At 39.3% G+C, this 19,684-nt stretch overlaps 1 protein-coding gene across 3 annotated transcripts; it reads left to right on the forward strand.

Moving 5' to 3' along the window:
- On the forward strand, positions 72-18,692 carry LOC109844060. Of its 3 annotated transcripts, none has more exons than XM_020413071.1 (7): positions 72-161; positions 274-355; positions 569-722; positions 823-925; positions 2,093-2,159; positions 2,697-2,725; positions 17,953-18,154. In XM_020413071.1, the coding sequence occupies exons 1-7, from the start codon at positions 130-132 to the stop codon at positions 18,023-18,025; spliced, it is 540 nt and encodes a 179-aa protein (XP_020268660.1). In that variant the 5' UTR covers positions 72-129; the 3' UTR covers positions 18,026-18,154. The 3 variants fall into 3 exon arrangements, with proteins under 3 accessions (XP_020268660.1, XP_020268659.1, XP_020268658.1); XM_020413070.1 differs by lacking the exon at positions 17,953-18,154 and adding an exon at positions 4,494-4,608; XM_020413069.1 differs by lacking the exon at positions 2,697-2,725 and having other exon boundaries at positions 73-161; positions 17,953-18,692.

Below are 19,684 nucleotides of genomic sequence, written 5' to 3' on the forward strand. Positions count from 1 at the left end.
ACAGGTGCTCTTGTTCTTCCTTTCAACAAAGAAGCAAAGTTGGTTGGAAATATTTTAATTTCATTTTGGTTCATTCTTTGGTTATAATAACTTCAAAGGAAATTCTTTTTTCCAGAGTGCTTTCTGCAGATGAAGCCACCTCATTCTACTCGACCAACACAGTATCCTTTTCTTATATTGTTACATTTTGCAGAATTCAAGTTAGATATTGTTCTTTGGATAAATGTGGTGTAATATTTATTGAAAATTAAGTTTGTAACTTAGCACTGGAAGGTGTCCCTTTTGCAAAACATCAAACTATGCTGTGGAGTATCGTGGTGTGAGGACAAAGGAAGAAAAGGGTATCGAACAAGTGGTAAGCTTCGCATGGCAGTTTATTTTTCATAAACAGCAGTCTTGTTTGGTTGAGATCTTGGATGGCTATTTATTCTTTCCAGTTAACAAGTTTTACTTGGTTGTTTGTCCTTCTCTGATTTACAAAAATTTTAGTGGACAAAAGAAAGTGCTTATACAGTTTATTGGGAGTAGGTTCCACATCCTCTTTTACATTGTTTCCATTTAACTGCAGGAAGAGCAAAAAGTTATTGAAGCACAAATAAGGATGAGGCAACAAGAACTTCAGGATGCAGAAGAAAGAATGCAAAAAAAGCATGATCTGAGTTCATCCAGCAGAATAATAAATGTTGGAGAAGTCGAATATCAGGACGTGGCAAACAGTGCAGGTTGACTGCTTCAGCTGTGTCTTGGGCTTATGATTTTCCTTATGTTGTGACATCCATTCATCTAGATATAAGGGCTGACATTACATAATTCTCTTCCCAGTACCATCTTTTAGATACTCGGGACAGGGCAACGAGATTGCTCCTTTTGAAGGCTCATTTTCTGCGCCAGAAAGCAGGCAGTCTTCACACATAAGGCAAAGCAGGTGTGGTCATGCAGCTTCTCTTCTTGTTTATTTACCCCACCTGTAGAATTTTGTGTTGTGTGCATTTGGGATTCATCTTTTCTTATAACAATGATGTGAAGTTAACAGCTGAATGAATTTTATTGGCTGTATTGATTAAAAGGATTCCTGTAAGTGACCCAATTTTTTTCTTGGAAAAGGTGTTGTCTGGTTAGTGAAATCGTAGTTTGATATGACCCTACATTGGATCTTGAACTTTATGAGTTGTATTCATAGTTTGGACTTGAGCCTTATTTGGCTTTGTTCAATGATTTTAAAAAAATATATATTCTGAATTGTTAAAAAGTACTGGTGCTCTTATTCTTCTTTTTTTTTGCTAACTTTTTTTTAATTTCCTTCGTTTCCAATAGGAAGTGTTAAGGATTTGTTGAATTGACGTGCCATTTAATTTACTACTTGTACTGTTTAAAGATCGTCACTTGTTTATGGTTCAGAATACTGTGATTTCTGCATCTTAAACATTTAGGGTTTGTTCTATTTCATATATTGGAGACGTTAGTCAAGAACAAAATCTTGTTTCCATGGTCGATAGTTCCCCCCCCCCCCACCCCCCCCCTAATTGTGTTCATATATTCAGCATTGCATCAGATTTGAAATTTATTTCTGCATGGAAAGGATTACATCCTTCCGTTTTCGCTGTCTGCTGAGCTCTTCAGGTCTTAAGTATCTTACAATTTGATATTTTATAATAACATGTCATTTCTGTTTTCTCTGATCTGTGTATTTCTTCTTCAAAGTTCAATATTGCTTTCTGTTGCCATGTTTTTGTTTGAATTACTTTACATATCTATTGCATGTTTTTTATTGTTCATCGCCCTTTCATCATCGACTCTGGAGCATGATAAAATTAATAATTATCTATACTCTTTGCGGATTGATTCGCATCATTTAATGCTGGAACAAAAATGATTTTTGGTGGTTTCTTTGCACTGGTTACCTGTCCAGATGGATACTAGGCTTTTGCTGCTGGGAAATGTTACCTAGTTCTTAGTTTTAGTTTGTTATTCTAGAAGTGGCTTCTTTTCTTTCTTCCCTATTTGCTTTTATTCCCTATTCATGCGTCAGCTAGTTTCCACCTTTCCAACATATTTTAGCAGGTTCTAACCAAATGATGCACATGGCATGCAGGGAGGACAATTTCGACCTGGATCTTGATGATATTATGGTGATGGAAGCTGTCTGGTTATCTATTCAGGTAATTTAGTTATCTATTCGGGTATTTCTTATAAAATTTTGTTATGTGTGAGATCATACAGATTGCAATTGCAATCATACATAAATACACACCCATGCACCCCTGCACACGCAGACAAACCCTGCACACACCCACATACCCACCTGTCCACCACCCCCAACACACCACACGCACACACGAACACATAATTATGCACTTGCAGACACATATAAGTGTATGTGTGTATATACGTAATATATAATCTACATACTTACATTTTCATGTACATAACACATGCATATATGCGTGCATGCACACATGCATGATATCATTTTCATGTTATGTTCGTTAAAGCTCATCAATACCTGTACACTGCACAAGAATTTTTAGGCCTCATTCATGTTAACCGCTTTGATGAAGGCATCATTTTAGATATTTACGGCCAACTGTAAAGGCTTGTTTCCTTTAATTTTCATGAAAGACATAGCATACCTAGAGTTTCATATGATTCAAAATAATAATTTTGGTTCTGATCCTCTTATTCGTCTGCATTACTAGGAGTGGTTATTTCAGATTACATCTACAAGGTACCTTATTTACATCAGCTATAAGAGTATTACAAGAGAATATATATTGTGTTATGTTTTTTGCATGTGAATGAAATGCAATGACTTAGATTATGACAATTATTTTACATCTTTGAAATACGGTAGAACTTTCCAAGGAAAGATCAACCCAGAATCCTTTTCCCCTTTTTTCCTTGTTTCTTACGCTTTAGGGACAATAGCAAAATCCGTAAAATGTACCTCTCAATGATTTACCAGACATGTCTACCTTCAAGCTAATTTACGCAGTGCTTACAGTGAATAGAGAAGTAAAAGCATGTTGTAGCTTTTGTTAGGAGGCTTCTGAAAAAGTTGACTCATGCAACTATCAACATTGTTTCTTCTAGGTTTTTCTTTTAAAATTCTTCCACTGAAGCTCCTTTGCTTCAGTTTGAGGATTGCAGTTTCTTTATTGATGGAGTCTGTTAGCCTCATAGGCTAAATAAAATATGATACCACCACTCTTCACTCCTGTTTATAGATTGCTAATAACCCATACGCCCCTCCAACCCCCAAATGTTGTGTTATTTAATCTTTCGGAATTAACCATACTAGAGGAAACATGAATGAGGTACTCTTACTCAAATTGTTTTTGTGCGAATTAGTTATCCCTTTAAACTTAGATAACCTTTCTTTTAGTGTTGTTCCTTCTATTCTTGAAAGATGCTGTAGAATTTTCAAACGGGGCATCAAACGTGGGGGAATTCATTGTTGTTTCTTGAAAAGAGGATCAGATCTGTGAACTCCTTCAGCACCCTTCTTTTAAATCTCAAGGCTATGGTCTAATCATGAGGATAGTATTTATCATGGTGCTGAATCCAAAGTTTTTATGAGTTCCTTGTTTATTTTACATTGGTCGAACTCCAAGCCATAATGTTTCAAAATAAATAACCTCTAGAGAAACTTTACTTTTTTCCTTTGTTTTGAATGCCGTGGGTTCCTAGCCGCAAACTGGTCAACCAGGATATATGGCAAGCCTCTTTTGTCCATATCTACCATGGACAAGCTAATCTTCTACGTACGTAATGATCCAAGTTAAGTTCATCCAATTTCAAATAATGGGATTCTAATCTCAAATGCAAAAGTTCCTACCTGGGTGCCACATCAGTGGAAAATATGTGCCATGCTCTCATATGGATCTTTTTCCTTGAATGGTTCACATTCATAAATGCTACAAAAGCTATCATTGATTATTAGGCTTCTAGCTTTTCATACTTCAGTTATATAATATATATGGATTTTTCATTCTTGTAAATTATTGTTGTGGTAACTTTAACTTTCACTAGTTCCATCCTTCTATTTCCTTACCTAGTTGCTAACTTCTCGTATAACCCGAAATATGGGAATAATAAATTTGAGAATGAGAGGTGAAGAAAAAAGTTAAAAGCATGAGTAAGAGAGATGAGAGAAATCTCAACTATTCATTTCAAATCAATAACTCCTACTTTTTCATCGTAGTTGAATAACTCTACATAAAACTGAATAACTGAAATAGACAAATATGATCAAATATCTAAAATAGATTGATTTTATCAAATTAAAATAATTCCAGATATAATCTTCTGAATCATTCGTAATTTCTCATACAACCTTAAGACAAAATATTAATCCTTCAAAAATTTTGTGTTGTTCTTTACATATCAACCATAACCACTTGGAGCGAAAGCAATAAGGTCTCAGGGTGTGTTACGAACAGCTACCTTTGGTAAATCATGTTTGCAGGTGATTAACCTTTAGATGATTTTAGCAGGTCAGCATGGACCTTAACAAGTGAGAGAAGCTTGCTGTCCTTTGGCACTACCAACATTTGTCACTACACCAGGATTGAATGCATGTATGCACTGATCTGAACTTATAATGTGTCTCTGGTTTCCAACAATTAATTTGAAATCTAATGTAGATTAAGTAAGATTGCTGCAGATATAAGGTTCATGCTAGAAATGGGTTAGCCAACTTAGATGGGTTCTCTCAAAAGTCAAAACTATCTATCTTGAATTTATGCATAGGGCTTTGAGGATGTTGCTGTTCTTCATGAGTTGGTGTAATTTGAATGTGATTGTTGAGAAGATTTGAAATAGTGTTTTAACAAGGGGTCAGGTTGCCCACCTGCTTAATTCTTGATGGTGCCTAGGCAAACATGAGCCATTTACGGGTGCTTACGACATCAAAATATGGTTTATCGCCTGCTTAAACATAACAACATGTAAAGAGAACGGGTTAGATTAAAATGGATGAGATCAAAACTCGATCCAAGTTCATCTCAGCTAAATAGTGAGGATAGGTTTTGAAACTTCAAAGTAAAAAGAAAAAAGATCCTTATTCTGACACCTAGAAGTGCCTACGATTTTCTAAAACATTGATCTAGAAGTGAAACTATCTTGGCTCTAAATGCTCTGTATTTATATTTTTTTTGCTGACCATGAGACGGGTTTATTAGGGGATGTATGTGTTGTTTGAGTAGGATTTCTTTCTATAAGAATCCGTTATACCTCCCTTACCCTATTAGCTTTTCAAGCCTCTGCTAGGCTGCTATGCTCCATCTATTCGTTGATGATGACAAACTCCTGTCCTGCATATCTAAGCATTGTTCTGCAGTGGAAAGGAAAGGGGTAAAAGTTAGAAGAAGCTTATGTCCTTGAGGTTTTAGTAAGTAGTTGCATGGAGGAGGAAGGGTATTTAGAAATGGAGAAGTCCATGTGTTTATGGTGTAGTGGACTAAAGTGCCGTTTGGCAAAGGGTTAAGAGTGGAGGGTTAAGGAGAAGGGTTAACTTAGTTAACCATTCATTAGGGGTTAAATTAATTAAATTCTTTTTGGATTACATAGTTATGATGAAAGGTTAACCTTTTTGTGTTTGACATATGATGAAGGGTTAAGAGGGTTAGGTTAATCCCTAAAAAAAAGAAAAACTTAACTTTGTTAACAATAGAAAAATTACTATTAATTAGTTTTTCAAAATAAATTGATGTTGAATTGTTTCCATATGATTATAAAAATATTTTTATTTATGCATTATTTAATTTAAATAAATGATTGTTGAGAAGCAAAATAAAAATCAGCTATAAGTTAGTAAAAGATAGTAACTATTATTATAGAAGTTCCAATCCTATTCAATATTCCATACACCTCGACGAGTATAGTCACAAGCATATTGTTAAGATTTGGAGAAGAGTTTTTTTGAAGAGAGTTCTCCTCACTCTATACTTTATTATTTACAGAGATGGATTAATTACAAGTTAGTCTCACAGACAATGTGGGACTAAACCAATGCTAAATTAATATTCTCTTCTAACACTTCCCCTCAAGCTGGAGTATATATATCTTGCATGCCCAGCTTGTCACAAATAAAGTCAATTCGTGTTCGACCAAGTAGTTTTGTAAGAATGTCTGCCAACTGATGTACTGTCGATACATGTTTTACCGTGATGGTTTTGTCCTCGCGCTTCTTGCGGATTACATGACAATCGACTTTAATCTGCTTGGTTCTCTCATGAAACACGAGATTCTCAGTAATGTGAATTGCTGCTTTATTGTCGTCATATAGATCCATAAGACCTTTTGGAGGGAGACCCATCCCTGTCAATAGGTCTCTGATCCAAACCATCTCTAGTGTCACATTTGTCGTAGCTCTGTATTTTGATTCTGCATTGGATCGAGACACAACACTTTGCTTCTTACTTTTTCATGATACCAGATTTCTTCCAAGGAAGACACAATATCCAATAGTCGATCTCCTATCAAAAAGACATCCAGCCCAATCTGCATCAGAGAAGCCTGCAACTCTGGTGTCCTTGATATGAGTAGAGAATTCCTCGTCCTGGAGCCTTGTTCAGGTACTTCAAAATTCTCATTACTACATCCAAGTGAGTAATTCTTGGTGCGAATGAGTAGAGAATTCCTCGTCCTGGAGCCTTCTTCAGGTACCTCAAAATTCTTATTACTGCATCCAAGTGAGTAGTTCTTGGTGCAGATAAGAACTGACTCACAACACTGACTGCGAATGTGATGTCAGGTCTGGTCATCGTTAGATAATTTAGTTTCCTCACCAATCTTCTATATCACCTAACATTCTCAAGAAGCTCCCCCTGATCTGATAGTAGTTTTGAGTTCACATCCATTGGAGAGTCACTGCTTCTGCATCCTAACATCCTGATTTCTGAGAGCATATCCAGAACATATTTTCTTTGTGATAGAAAAATACCCTTCTGTGACTTTGCAACTTCAACACCTAGGAAGTATTTTAGGGAACCAAGATATTTGGTTTGGAAATGTGTCTGTAAATACTTCTTCAGGTTGTCAATACCAAAAGTATCATTCCTTGTAATTACAATATTATCTACATAGACAACAAGCATAATTCGTTTCCCATTATGAAATCGTCAGAAGACAGAGTGATCTTTCTGTACACGATAAAACCCAAATTCCTAAATAACCGATGCAAAACGTCTAAACCAGGCTCTCGGAGACTGCTTCAGACCATAGAGTGATTTCTTCAGCCTACATGCCTTCGCATTCTCCCCCTGAGTGACAAAACCTGATGGTTGCTTCATATAAACCTCCTCATCTAGAATACTATTAAGGAATGCATTCTTGATGTCCAACTGATGATGTAGCTAGTGATTTGTCGCTGCTAAAGAAACAAAAATCTGGACAAATGTCATATTTGTCACCGGAGAGAATGTATCTTCGTAATTCAAGCCATACACCTGTGAATAGCCTTTAGTAACCAGTCGTGCTTTCAGGCGTGCCAAAGTTTCATCATGATTTAACTTGACAGTGTACACCCACTTGCAGTCGACGACTCACTTTCCTGGTAGGAATGAGACCAAATACCAAGTCTTATTTTGCCACAAGACCCTCATTTCGTCCTGCATATCTTGGTTCTAATCTGGAATAGATAGGGCTTCTGACACATTCTTGGGAACCAAATATGAGTCGAGAGAAGTAACAAAAGATTGAAAGGTAGAGGAGAGGCGATTATAGAAGACAAAGTTAGAAATAAGATGTTGAGTATAAGTGCATGTCCCTTTTCGAAGTGCAATAGGAATGTCTTCCGCAAATAACACAAGACGATTGAGTGACTGATAGAAATACTTGTAATCTTTATGCTTTCGGGAATAGCCAAAAAAATACATTTAATAGACCGAGAGTCAAACTTTTGTTTATTTGGACTGTGATTATGAACAAAACACAGAGAGCCAAAAATCTTTGGAGGAAGCGAAAAGAGATCATCGTTGGGGTATAGAATCTTGAAAGGAATTTTATCTTACAAAACAGAAGAAGACATTCGATTAATCAAGTAACATGTTATTAAGATAGCTTCCCTCCAAAATTTTTTGGGAACGTGGCGATGGAATAGCACGGTCCGAGTAATATCAAGGAGATGTCTGTTCTTTCGTTCATCAACTCCATTTTGCTGAGGAGTGTAAACACAAGAAGATTAATGAAGGATCCCATGTTGTTCAAGGAAACTAATGAAGTTATCATTCAAATATTTTTTTGCATTATCAGATCGAATTTTTTTATCGAATACTTGAATTGATTGACTATTTCAGAATAAAAGAGTTTAAATGTGGAAAAGACTTCAGACCTAGACTTGAGAAGATAAATCCAGGTAACACGAGAGTGATCATCTACAAAACTGACAAAATACCGGAACCACAATTTAAAAGTTATTGGGCATTGCCCTCAGACATCAGAATAAACAAGATCAAATGGCTTAGCATCCCTCTTATTGACTCAATTAGGATAAGGCACGCGATGGTGTTTGCCAAGTTGACATGACTCACACTAATGAGGAAAGAGATTTGAATCAGGGATTAAGCAGCTTGAGAACAGAGAGGGATGTCCTAGCTGACAGTGATATTGTAGGATTGATAAGTTTTCGATACAAGCCAAATGTTTGGCGCCTAATTCTAGTTTATAATGGTCGTTCTGCTCATGTTCCGTCCCAATCGTTTTACTCGTGATCATGTTCTGAAAGACACAATGTATGAGGAAGAATGTCACTGTACAATTTAGAGATTTTGTGATCTTACTAACAGATAAAAGGTTATAAGGAAAACTAAGAAGATAGAATACAGAGGAAAGAGGAAGACTAGGAGTAGGATTGATGTTGTCGACATCCTGAACAATTGTACGCGAACCATCAACTAATATAACTGAATTAGATGTAGGGCTGAAAGATGACAAGATGCCTTGATTCCCACTCATATGATTAGTGACACATGTATCTATAATCCAAGTATTAGACGGAGACGATGTAAATAAAGATAAAGGGGTACCTGCACTTTTGAGAGTAGCGGATAAGGAGGAAGATGATGTTTGTGAACTCTGGTACTGTTAAAGTAATTGAAATTACTGAAATTGACGCTGCAATTCTGCATCATGAAAGACTGACTGTAGTTGACTTTCACTATCAGATGAGGTGAAGTTGTCCTGAGCGGTCATGTAAGCACCCTTGATCTTCTTTTTCAATTCAGGACTCAGGACAATTATATTTGAGATGTCCTGGTTGGTGGCAGTAACAAGTCTTTACTGAGTCATCACCATGATTATGTCCGCCTTGAGATGGACCTCCACGGCGGCCTCGTTGATCACCTCGGCCCCTAGAACGACCAGTGTGGTAACCTCCTCGCCCTTCAAAGTTTCCTATCTCTTTTAGGATCATCAGTATGACCCCCTCGTCCATAAGACTGCTAGCTCTGAGTGGCGAGTGCAGAGTGATTCGTAGTGGATGTAAGTGGCTGTGCAGGGAAAACGTTCTTCAGAAAGTGATAAGTCTCAACCGGAGAACTAATAGCGGAGCTTCCCATGATTTGTGGTCGAGCAGATGAGTAAATGAAATCTAGGGTATCCAAGTAGGTGAGTACCATAAGTTTGTTCCATTGGTTCTACATTTGTTTTACATCCCCAGTAATAGAAAAAATCTGACGAAGTTTCTCAGCCAGACAATTAAACTCACCATAATGATCATTCATGGGTTTATCATCCTGTTTCTTACGAAACAACTCTTGAATTATTTCATATGCCCGATTAATATTGCTGCTACCCCCATAGAGGTCTTTAAAAAACACCAAAGTTCCTTTACTATCATACAATGAAGAATTAAATCCTGAATTTTGGGCTCCATAGTAATAAGAATTTAATACAAGAGGACACTATCATCCAATGTCTAACATTCTGGTGTCGGAGTAGGAGGGTCTGTCAACAAATGGCCAGTTTTGTCTCGGTCTGCCACGTAGATTTCAATAACACGCTTCCACTGGAAATAATTAATTCCATCAAGCTTTCGGTCGGTGATTTTATTAGAAATTATCTCCGAAACTTTCGTCTGGACCGTTAACTCAGAATTCTTGAGTTCCTCAGATCCGACCATCATGAAACAGACGAGTTGAGTTCAAGACAATATCCTCCACAAATTGTACTCCAAACTAGAAACAATCAAAGCATGTCCAAGTTTAAGATAATAATTCTTGAATTAGCCAGTCGACTGAACAAGTCCAAGAATCCGAATGTTTAATTTTAAACCCGAAGGTTAAAGTGCAAGAACCCGAAGGTTAACATAGAACCTGAAGGTTAAAGATCAAGAACCTAAAGGTTAAGGTGGAACCCGAAGGTTAAAGATCAAGAACCCGAAGGTTAAGATGGAACCCGAAGGTTTTTTCTAATTAGGTTTTTAATTAATTTTTTAATTTTATTTGCAGTACAATTCCCAGATCTGATTCAGATCCGAAAATAAAGAGGGAGGGGGACAGAGGAGTATGGCGGCGGCGAGTGAAGGCCTCATGGCGGCGGCGGCGGCGGCGTTGGCGTCTTGTACGAACGTTGGCGGCGGGCGGGTGGCGGCAGAAGGCTTGGATCTGGACGATGCAGCCGCCCGACGGGGAGATAAAGAACGTTAACAGCAGGCGGCTGACGAGATCAGCGGCGAATCGAAGCAGTGGCCGAGACGGACTATAGCAGCGGTGGCGGTGGCGCGATCTTGAAAAGACGAAGACGGCGACGGCGAGGCGCGCGGCGGATTTTGAGAAGACTGAACGGCGAAACGGCGATGGCGGGCGACGGCTTGACGAAGACGGCGAGAGTTAGGGTTAGGGTTAGGCTTAGGAAGTTGGATTAGTATTAGGGTTAGGGTTAGGGATAGGTTCTGATACCATGTTAAGATTTGGAGAAATTTTTTTTAGAGAGAGTTCTCCTCACTCTATACTTTATTATTTATAGAGATGGATTAGTTACAAGTTAGTCTCACAGGCAATGTGAGACTAAACCAATGCTAAACTAATACTCTTTTCTAACACATATAAATATTTGTAGTTACATTTTAACCACATAATATTTTAACTAAACAATAAATAAATTTTTTTGAATACTAAATTGAAATATCAAAATCCGAAAAGTTGTGAATACTTCATAACATGACAAACGTGCCACACAACTTAGTATAAATCATACACCTATAACAATATGTATGGATTACTGATATAAAATTAATAATTTCTTTTCACATCATATTATATAATATTTACTTTCTTAATAAATGGAGATGAAAACAAAATATTTTTGAAGGAATCTTGAGCACAAGCTGCACAGACCCGTATGGAAGCTTTGCAAGATAATTAATTGTAAATATCCAAAAAAAGTTAATCGCAGAGTTCTTTTTTAAGTGAACCAGAGAAGAAATTATTCACGTAGACGTGTTAAAATGAGTTTTATGGAAAGGAGTGAACTCTCCTGCTATCCAAAAATATCTCTCCTTTCCCATTCTAAATTAGTTACTGTAGCTAATCTAGAATGATCTTGTTTCTACTTTTCTTAATTACTATTCACGCGCTTGCTACGGAGGCATAACAATTTTATTCCGCCTCATTAGGCGGAATAGTAAGCCCGCCTAATGACGGGTTAACTTTTAGTTGACCTGTCCAGGCGGGTTTGTTAGCCTGTATGTTGAATTTTCTGTTTGGAGGGGTATGGAGGGTTTAAACCCACTTAACCCCTCTCTTAAGCCGTAGCCAAACAGAGCCTGACAGTTTTATGCTTGTACATGACTTGTCGTAGTCTCCGGTGAAGTGAAAGAGAGTGAAGGATGGGCTGATGGAGTTAGTATATGTGGGATGATATTTCAATGACTATCTGTGGAGGGAAAAACACGAAGCATTTATACAATTATAGTTCGAAGGGGGCGAGTGTCATGACTAAAAAGCAAAAGGGTGATAGAAGAGAGAGAAGAGCCTGAAGAAAGAGATGAATTAGTAGGGAGAGGTAGAGTATGGAACAGGATATTTGAACAAGTATTTCATGTTACTTGATAAATAAAACTGATGGAGAAGATAAATAAGTTTAGTGCATACTCACCTGATCAAGGCAATTATTATGACTTTACTCACTGCTGAAACTAAACAATATTCTGCTCTGTGGTTGTGGTGTTTGTCTTGATAATGATATGATCTAATGATCCAAGCACTCCATCTATGCTGCATGTTAGAGAGGGATCAGTTTAAATACTTAACAGCTTGCATCTACGTTCTTCACAATGTCTCTTGCAATTTATGAAGCAAATGTCAAGTATTAGGTTTTTCTCATCTTATAGCATTCTTCTACTGTTAGCTGCTCTAGCAATTTTGGTTACTTTAAGGGAAAGGTATATTGATACTGATCTCTTGGGCAATTCCTTTATTGTACTGCTAGATGTCCTCGCTACACGTTCCTAGACATATTTAGTGAAAGTTAAGGGAAGACAGAGGTGGTTTATATATAGCATTTTACTGCCTGCAACTTCTTCTAGCATTTTGGTTAAACACTGCATGCAACTTCTTCTAGCATTTTGGTTAAACTCTTATTTGTGTCGTTGGCATTTGCTGCTTGCAGCATTTTTGTTTTACTTTTACCATGTTGTTTAAGCATTATTGTGCAGCGCGATATCTTTCCCGGCTTCCGATATAACCTGGGCAAGTCAATAAAGGCTCTTTACTCTTCCTTTTAGACAAAACACTGAATGACTACATGACAGCTGTATTCCCTTTTCAATCACCCTTCACCTCTGCTTTTTCAAGCCACCATCTCCGCATTTCCTTCACTGTACAATATCGATGCAGTCTAGTCCAACCATGACTTTTCTATAATTATAATATACTGATAGAGTCAAGGTTTTAGACTTTTGGTTAAGGTTCGCTTCATAAGGTGATTTTTCTATAGTTATGACGGAAAATGTATGTGCCTCTTTTGCCAACTTCAGATGTGGCTTTATTGTTTCTCATCCAATAAACCTTTGTTATGGTACTTTAGTTGAATATCTTGTCCTAGTTTGATATAATTTTTTGCACGGCTAGTAGTTAGAGATAATAATATGTACTTTGGAGTGAAGAATTGCAATCTCATGGTTTCTTTTATTTTCGTTTTACCTCCTTTTCTAGACCAGATATAGAGAATGGAAGTCTAGTTGCGACACGGACAACCTTGATTTTTGCCTTTCCATGTTTTCGTGAATTTTGTCGAGTGTCAAGTGTCTACACACAAATGACCAAGTTGCGCTTCACGATACTTGAATAATTTTCGATGTGGCTTAAGAATTAGGTATTTATCCTACATAACAACATAAGTAGTCAACAGTGTAAAGTAATGGCGTGCTTGTCTGAAGTGAAATGTGCAGAAACAGTGTGATGCAATTTCCATACTTGCCTGAAATGGAACTGTACAGTGTCCACTATCTGGTCCAGCAGAGATTCTCTTAATATACTGATATAGTTAGGGTTTTAGACTTTAGCTCAATAGGTGATGTAGCTGTAAACATGAAGGACAATGTATGACCTTTGCCATTTTTGAGGTAGTTGTAATGTTTCTCTTCAAGAAGGCTTCTAGTGGTATTTTAGTTTAATATCTTATTTGCTAGTAGCTAGAAAAGAAATATATATATATATATAGAAATGGGTATGCTTGGTACCAAGCACAAATTTTGTGCTTGGTAGTGAGGTGTCTCATTCCCATCCACTTTGATAATTATTGGTCTTCTCATGGTTTCCTTTATTGTCGATTTTGTCTCCTTTTCTAGACTATTACCATGTGTGCAGGGTACAAAGTCTAGTTTCAACTTGTATGCATGTGCATAAATTGATGCATACCTTTTCTGCATTCATGATTTGTGTCAAGACATAAATGGCAGTTTGGACCGTATGATTGTAGGCGTCAAAAATTGCCTATAGGGTATCACACATAGCTCAAGTTGAAAGGAAGGCGATAAACATCATCATCTGAGTTACAGAAATTCATCCGATGCCAAAGATCAACTAAGGATCCAAATCAACAATCGGAATCCCAATCCGACGACCCCTACAAACCAAGTAAAGGTCGATGTCTCAATCAACCAGAAGAGACGACACCTCCTGTGTCGACTCGAAAGGTAGCCGACGTCTCAACCAGACGAGACGACACCTCCTGTGTCGACTCGAAAGGTAGCTGACATCTTGATTAGATGAGACGACACCTCTCGTGTCGACTCGAAAGCGGCGACGTTCCGAACACCTCCCATGTCAACTTCGAAAAGACCTGTTGGTAGTCGACTCGTAAGTCCCGAGCTCTGAGACCGAGACGGAGATTCTCCTTTCTGGTGTCGACTCTTCGAAGGTTCGGTTTCACGCTGTCGACTCGAAGGCCGATAGAAGTCAACATCTCGAGACGATACCTTAGACGAGACCCCCTTCATGTTGACTCGAAAGGCGTTGGTAGTTGTCTTGAAGTCCAAGCCGAGACCCGAGACAAGATCTCCTTCGTGTCGACTTGAAAGGCGTTGGTAATCAATTCGAAGTCCTAGACAAGATCCCTTCGTGTCAACTCGAGAGGCGGTGATAGCCGACTCGAAGTCCGAGACGAGCAACAGTTCGAAGTCGAGATGAGATCAATGTCGACTCGAGAGACGGTCCGAGACGAGATCGAGACGAGACGACAGTTCGAAGTCGAGACGAGATCAATGTAGACCAGATGAGACGACAACTCCTATGTCGACCCGAATGGTGAATTGAGACGACACCTCATGTGTCGACTCGAAGGCCGATAGAAGTCAACATCTCGAGACGATACCTAAGACGAGACCTTCTCCATGCTGACTCGAAAGACGACGATAGTTGACTCGAATTCCGAGACACTTGCCAGTGTCTCGTCCGAGACACTAGCAAGTGTCTCGGCAAAAGACCAACCTCCGAAGCCAAGTCCCTTCGTGCCGACTCGAAAGGCGGTGTCAGTCGACACGCCTTGAGTCGACTCGAAAGCTTCCTATCTCGTCAGTCTACTCCCAATATTGTAAGGAACTAAAGGGAAGATTCAACGATCTTTGCAACGCTTTGACAAAAGTCAATGAATCTCTTCAACTCAAAGGTCAACTGAGGAATGCCCGAGAAGCGCATCACACAAGTTTCGAGGCACAAAACGTGTCTCGAAAACCATGAGACAATTCATAGTTTCCGAGACAATGGCGACTGTCTCAGAAGCTATGAGACAACTCATTGTTTCACTGTCTCGGAAACTAGAGTGGGCTTAGCGACGGTTTTGTGCAATCCACGTAGCTTAATAACTACTGGGAATTATCCAAAAAACGTGGGGGAGCCATTACAAGCGAAAATCACGCCCATAACTACAGAAATAATGACAATTAAATATGGTGGGAACGGTTATGAAACTGCCAAAAGAAAGCCATGCTTCCGATACAGTTGCGATTGTCTCGAAAATAGGAGTCCTTTGACATGATTCCTTTTCGACTTCAACCTTCAGTTATAGCTTCTAGGGGCTATAAATACTTCCCTAACACCTATATGCATGGAACCAATCAAGGACCAAGGCAGAGAGAGCATAGAGTGGAGCTATTTGGTGAATCTTGGGCAAGAGAGTCTTCACTGTTTTCAAGCACTTCCAAGAACCTTCGGTGTTTCCTCGAGATCTAAGCTTTGACTTGATATTGGGAAGATTTTTTTATCTTACTTTGCTATGATATCCACTTCTGTCTTTGTTTCTAAAACGAAACATCGACCTTAAGCCTTCTTCACGATTCAATTTGGATCTGTGATTCGGTCGTCCACGAGCTAACGCACCCCCGACACATGTAAAGATCTCACGCAAGCAGCAAACGATAAACGTTCCTGCGTGTGTTTTTAGGGAGCTCTTGTAATATTGCTTTGTTGTAAAGAGTAGTTTTACAAAGCATAAAGGCTCACTCTTTTGTATTAATTGTAATTGATAAACAGTTATAATGAATTCTATAATAAAATTTGTTCCCGACGCAAACACGCTGACGATCACAGTGAGAGCCAACGGTCTCGCTGCCGAGACCGTCGTGTCGCAACCGATCAAGATCCCGATTGATTCAACGGCCGAGTACGAGTTCGACCAAACTAAGTTTGAGGAATCTCTTCTCGTCTTCATCAAAATCTTCTTCTCCCCGCAAGTGCAGGAGGATCTCACCATTAAAGAAGGCTTACACGCCAAAGAAGGCTCAAGGTGAAGGCTCTCGCCCAATTGTTGTTGAGGCCTCCCCTCGTAACATTATACCGGCGGCCCCCAAAGCCGAAAGTTCTGCTCACGATGATTCCTCCCCAGTTAAGGAGTCGTTTGATCGAAGTTCGTCAGCTCTGACGAAGAGGGCTCGTCAGAAACAACGCCAACATCTCGCTCGTCAGCTCGCTAAGGCATTGGAACAGGTCGATGAAGTTCAATACTACGTGAACTTGGAGTTTAGGATGCGTCGTGCAACTGAATCACGTCAACATCAAGTTTCTGAGACGTCCCCCAAGTCATTGACCGAAGAGTGGGTTCTTGTCAAGAGGACTCGTTCGACGAAGGAAGAGTGCATCAAAAAACGTCGTACACGTGTCGCACACACTCACGTTCTTGTGAAGGAGGAGATGGTCAAAGAACCACCAAAGTCCCGAAAAATTTGGGTTCCAAAATCTGAACTTGTGCAAAAACCAAGTTCGGAGACAGTAGGAAATGTATCTTTCAACCGAGATAGTCCCGGCTGTCTCGCAAATTCCTTCAGCCGAGACAGTCCCAGCTGTCTCGCAAACTCCTTCAACCGAGACACTTCCCCCTGTCTCGCCCAAACAGGAACTCCCGCGGCCGCTTCTTCGCCTCCGTCGACGTTCGTTCCAGGTCCAGCCTCCACAGTTACTCCCACCTTGCATCCAGTAAAGCCTTGGGTCAGTCCTGACCTTTCCAAGTTTGAAATCACGGTTGCAAATCGCTTTGATCCTCGACGCGTAGATCGAGGCAAAGCACCGATGAGAGAGCGCTTGAAACTGATGATTAAAACCCAAGTAGCCTCTCAGACTGGGGGGTCGTGCACAATCTCACATTAAGCCAACCGCCGCGCAAGAGTGTCCCGCCGCCTCCAAACAAACCGGGACACCTCAGTGTACTTGTTCGCGCGTCGTGCGCAGGAGAATTCCCGTCACCGCTCGATTGGGGGTGCGTGTCGAAGTCCAAGAGCCCGTTAAGACTCCACACTCGCAAATGAGTGGTTCTAAACATGCGACTTCAGAGAATGCCAACAAGGCTTTACATTCTCAGAAGAAGAAGTGTCCGTCAAAAGACAACGTTATACCTAAGAGGTCACACCAACAGACGATACAGTGCTCCGGCAATCATACCGATGAGTTGTACTATCAAGCTGGGGGTGTAAACAAATCTCAAAAGAGGATTGTCCAAGAGATGAGCTCTCATTGTTCTCGTGAGCAACTCATTAGAGCAGTATTGTCGGAATGTGATTGCTCTAAGCGAGAAACCATTCCACAAAGAGTCTTGGTGTTCCAGAGACTTTCCACCGAAACGTTGAAGCCCAAGCTAAGACGCTTCCGCAAGAGAAGATCAGCTGTTCAAAATGACGATTTCCCTGAAGTTATCATCAACATGGCTGATAAATGAAAGTCTAAGCGGCATTCAAGTGACTCAAATCCCGACTTTTCCCCGGGAGGAAAAGTCAATCCAAGAATTGCTCAACGAATGTCTCGACTTCAGTTAGGAGCCATCAGACGCAGACATTATAGAAAAATGCACGAAGGGTTGTCTTCAGATGTGGAGCTCACCGATAATTGCACAACCTTTTGTTCACAGCTAACAGAAAGCATTTTCATTTTATGTTCTCGTCATATCAACTATAAAGGACACCATAAGTTTTCTCAACGTAGTCTTTTGTATACACATTTTTCTGACCAACCTTTCTCGTAGCAGGAGGGCGGAGGTTCAAGAAACCCAATGGAAGCTTCTCCATCCGGTGGTCTTGCATGCACCGTTGCTGCCTTAGCCGAACGTCAGCACATGGGTGAGGACTCATCCAACACAGCTGAAAGCAGCAACCCAGTCTTTGACCACACATTACAGCATTCAACTACTCTAACCTCAAGAGAAGAAAGATCAATTCGAAAATACCCATCCAAGAGATGGATCGAAGTCTCACCAGAGAGTGGGAGAGCAGTAACAGGAGAAGAGGAGAGTGAGTGGTCGGTGGAAGATCATGGTTCAGAGATTGCAGAAGCGGGAACAAGCTATGCAGGCTCAGAGGTTGCTGCAGTGGAAATAGCAGGCCCTTCAACTTCAGTTAGTGATGATGGTGCCAATATGACTTCTGCTCATCTTATTCCTGAGAGCTTTGAAGAGCAAATGATGCTCGCTATGGCTGTTTCATTAGCGGAGGTTCGAGCGAGATCGAGTCCACAGGGTGTAACTTGGATGTAACTTTGTTTTTATGTGGTGCTAAAGCTCAGTGGTGTAATTTTCTTTCGTTTTCCACCCTTTTTTCTTAATGTTGTTTACTATATACGGATGTAAAAAAAGGTAAGGTAGAAAGGAGGATGGAGGAGAAAGTATGGAGGTGACATTTTTTCTAAAGCGTGGATGGATGAGGAAGATGTTAATTTTACTTGCAAGATAAGGCAATGTGCAATAATGTGGTCTTCTCTTCATTCTTCTTCCATTTGTTTTCCCGCGTGCTTGAGTTCAGAGCTTCAGTCTGTTCTTTTCTTTTTGGCCATTGGTTGAATTGATTTATTCGTTTGTTTTATTGTGGTTGACCTTTTAATCAATCGAGTTCAAATTTGTTTGGTGAATGGAGATGAAGAAATCCCATGGAGGGCCTCCTGTGTCAGGAAGTAAAGCATGATGCGCGTCTCATTATTTAATAGTGATTATAATCATATTGAATTATAAAGATTTTATAGAAATTATTGATTTAGAATTGATACGGAAATGGATTGGGATCCTCTACTAATGAGGAGGTTCCTAATATCTCATAATAAAGAGACCTTAGCCTTTGATTTATCAATCAAAGTCCAAGATCTTCTCATGAGCAAAAGTAAAGGGAGGGTAAGGATGAGATCTTGGCCTTTGATTGATAAATCAAAGGCTAAGGTCTATTTATTAGGAGATATTAGGAACACTATGCGTTAGTAGAGGATCCCAATATTACGGGAATATGTTTAATGTTCTTTTTACTTCAAGCAATCTCTATTATTATTTATTTTTATTTTTTTCCTCAATCAAGATTTTCAACGTGTAATGTGTACAACTGTACATGCTAGGAGAGCCGGGCCATGGCAAAATCATTTAATCTTGATAGTGGAGACGAGTTTTGGAGCTACCTGTTTGACCGCAAGTGCTTTGTAAATCGTTTGCCAAATCCCATAAAGCTGCAATGCTTGTATTTTTATGTGCAGGTCAAAATTGGGTTAATTGCATACTAGTCACTTAAATTGTCTTTAATTGTGACGTAGTCCTTCAAATATCATTATTTGCTTATTTGTCCCTTAAATCTTCAGTTTTCTTGCAATACAGTTCTACTATTAGAAAATCTGTTAACTCCTCTAACTCTAGGTGAGTTAAGCATGGACCCAACATTTCAAATTATCTTATTACCCCTCAGAATGAAGAGATATGGATTATATTGCAAACTTTTAAAGATTTTAAA

This window comes from Asparagus officinalis, chromosome 5 (assembly GCF_001876935.1).
Source record: "Asparagus officinalis chromosome 5, Aspof.V1, whole genome shotgun sequence".
In the NCBI taxonomy this organism is placed as follows: domain Eukaryota; kingdom Viridiplantae; phylum Streptophyta; class Magnoliopsida; order Asparagales; family Asparagaceae; genus Asparagus; species Asparagus officinalis.